This window comes from Vitis riparia, unplaced genomic scaffold (assembly GCF_004353265.1).
Source record: "Vitis riparia cultivar Riparia Gloire de Montpellier isolate 1030 unplaced genomic scaffold, EGFV_Vit.rip_1.0 scaffold533_pilon_pilon, whole genome shotgun sequence".
NCBI lineage: Eukaryota > Viridiplantae > Streptophyta > Magnoliopsida > Vitales > Vitaceae > Vitis > Vitis riparia.
Genome location: NW_023269696.1, coordinates 58,759 through 61,438, shown reverse-complemented (window position 1 = coordinate 61,438; position 2,680 = coordinate 58,759). Strand labels below are relative to the sequence as shown.

The 2,680-nt window shown below is 37.7% G+C and overlaps 1 protein-coding gene across 3 annotated transcripts; it reads left to right on the top strand.

Moving 5' to 3' along the window:
- The first annotated feature begins 743 nt into the window (after positions 1–743).
- LOC117909982 lies at positions 744–1,838 on the top strand. 3 transcript variants are annotated; one of them, XM_034824027.1, is made up of 3 exons: positions 745–1,156; positions 1,196–1,453; positions 1,523–1,838. In XM_034824027.1, exons 1-3 carry the CDS (start codon positions 968–970, stop codon positions 1,637–1,639), a joined length of 564 nt encoding a protein of 187 aa, XP_034679918.1. In that variant the 5' UTR covers positions 745–967; the 3' UTR covers positions 1,640–1,838. The 3 variants fall into 3 exon arrangements, with proteins under 3 accessions (XP_034679920.1, XP_034679918.1, XP_034679919.1); XM_034824028.1 differs by having other exon boundaries at positions 746–1,144; positions 1,283–1,453; XM_034824029.1 differs by having other exon boundaries at positions 744–1,453.
- Positions 1,839–2,680: the final 842 nt, after the last annotated feature.

Below are 2,680 nucleotides of genomic sequence, written 5' to 3'. Positions count from 1 at the left end.
TTCATCTAATTTTTTCTTTTTCGTGCAAAAGAAGGTTAAGACATTTGTGTCAGGAAAAGAATGGTTCTCAAATTTTTGTAATTCCATTGATGACTTGACAGAGAATTCATCGGTGAAATAACTAATCTAGATTTTGGTCATTTTAAAAGATAATCCAAAGCCTTAATTCTTACAAACTAAAAAGCAAAATTTGAGTTAAAAATTAAATGGTAATGGACATTTTATAAACATTCTATGTTGAAAAGATGTCATTTCTAATGTGAATATGAGAAGAAACCGTAAATTCTTTCATATTTGAATGGAACAAGAAAGAGTTAGTTGATTCAAGTAAAACAAACTCAACTTGGAAAATTGATGTAATGGATGATTCCATGGGATGGTGAACATTTTTCAAATAAGAGAAAGTTGACTTCAAAATTAATGTGAGTATTAGGTAGCATTTGGGGGTAGGAACATGAGTATTAGTAGGTAGCATTTGGTCATGTGGGAACATGAGTAATAGGTAGCATCTTTTCATTGTTTCAGATATTGAAGTCTTTCGCAGCTTGGATGGGCCAATTCATTGTGTAAACGAAAATAAGAGGAAATGAGTGGTTGCATTATTCAACCAGATTGTGACAATTTTTAATATAAAACAGAACCCAGCTTGGAAGTTAGTGTAAGCAGACTTAGGTGGCTATTAGTGTTGACCAGGTCGCACAAGTAGGTAATAAGAAGCCGTCGGCGTGGGCAGACCGGCTATACAACTGGCCCTCCATAGCGGAGGTACGATTCACAGGAACGCCAAGGTGGGTACAATGGACCTGGAACATTGTGGAAAAGGGGTGATGACTGCAGATCTCGCTTCTACAAAATAGAGAAAGACTTCACACTGCGTCTATCGTCCCCATATTCCTCTGGGTATGCAAATGATAGTTCCAGTACTATTGTCACAAGAAGCCTAGATCTCCATTCTAGACATCCAAAGATGGAGTCACGGTTGGTCCAGAGCGGTTCTACAACACGGAAGGTGTCAAAAAACGGTTCTACAACACGGAAGGAGTCACAGTTGGTCCAGAGCGGTTCTAAAACACGGATGGCGTCAAAAAGCGGTTCTACGAGAGCGATGGTGTCACAAAGCGGTTCTACAACACGGAAGGTGTCACAGAGCGGTTCTACAACACGGATGGAGTCACAGTTGGTCCAGAGCGGTTCTACAACACGGATGGCGTCAAAAAGCGGTTCTACAACATGGAAGGTGTCACAGAGCGGTTCTACAACACGGATGGAGTCACAATTGGTCCAGAGCGGTTCTACAACACGGATGGCGTCAAAAAGCGGTTCTACAACACGGATGGTGTCACAAAGCGGTTCTGCAATACGGATGGAGTCACAGTTGGTCCAGAGTGGTTCTACAACACGGATGGTGTTACAAAGCGCTTCTGCAACACGGATGGAGTCACAGTTGGTCCAGAGCGGTTCTGCAACACGGCTGGTGTCACAGAGCGGTTCTACAACACGGATGGAGTCACAGTTGATCCAAAGCGGTTCTACAACACGGATGGTGTCACAGTTGAACCAGAGCAGTTCTACAACACGGCACCAGCGCGATTCTACAACAAAGACGAAGTCACGGGAGTCCCGTATTCAGAAGCGCTGATCTAAACCATAGAACAGCACTTCGCTGTGGAGCTGGCTCCGTTCTACACAGCAGAAGCCATGTGGAAGAAGAATCTAAAATGTAGAACAGCAATTCACAGCGGTTATCCATGCTTGACTAGGGAAATAATTCTATTTCGGTTGAATCGCTTCAATTACAAAAGTTTTTCTGATTTAAATCAATGATTTTCTTTTTTTCTTGCGAATCAGAACATAAAGATCATAAAATTTTCACAAAAAATCAGGGGAAGAAGAAATATTGAAGTTTAACCGATCGGTGACTTCCTTTGAAGTGTAGAAGAGGAGATCAGACGGATGAGGCCTCATTTACCTCACCACAATCGACGGAGCATGGGAGTTGCCGATGGATGGTGACTCCTCTGCCCAGATTTCATTGGACTAACCATTGGATACCTTCCCGGTGGCGGCGACCATTGGAGGAGAGCTTCTACCGTGGGTTTGCATACTTGGGAAAGTGAAGTAAAACCGAAATTTTATGATTTATGTGCACGAATAACGTGGAAGAAATATTTTTAATTTATTATATCATCTAAATTTTTTGTCTTAAGATTCTAAATTAAAATAGAAAATCAATAATTATTTAGAACAAATATTTTCAAGAAAATCATAATTATAAAAATAATGTTTTAATAGTAGGTTTATATTAGGAAATTAATAATTATTTTTCTATGTTGTAAAAATTATATTTATTCTTGAATTATTTTAAATTTATCATATCATACAAATTTTTTATCTTATAATATTTTAAAATTTAATTATATTAGGAAATCAATTAATGCTTTTATAAATATTTAAACAATATTAGTTAGGGGAAAATTTTATTTTATTAAATTTATTTTTACCTTATTTTGATTATACATATTTTCTAATAATTTAAACTTTCTAATTATTATATTTTGCGTATCGAACCAATACATCAAGACCAATGTAGCTCATAATTATGTCTTCACTGGGTATTCATTTCCGAGACTGCCTCCAGATATGTTGATGATATAAAAATGGGAGAAATGTACATTAACTA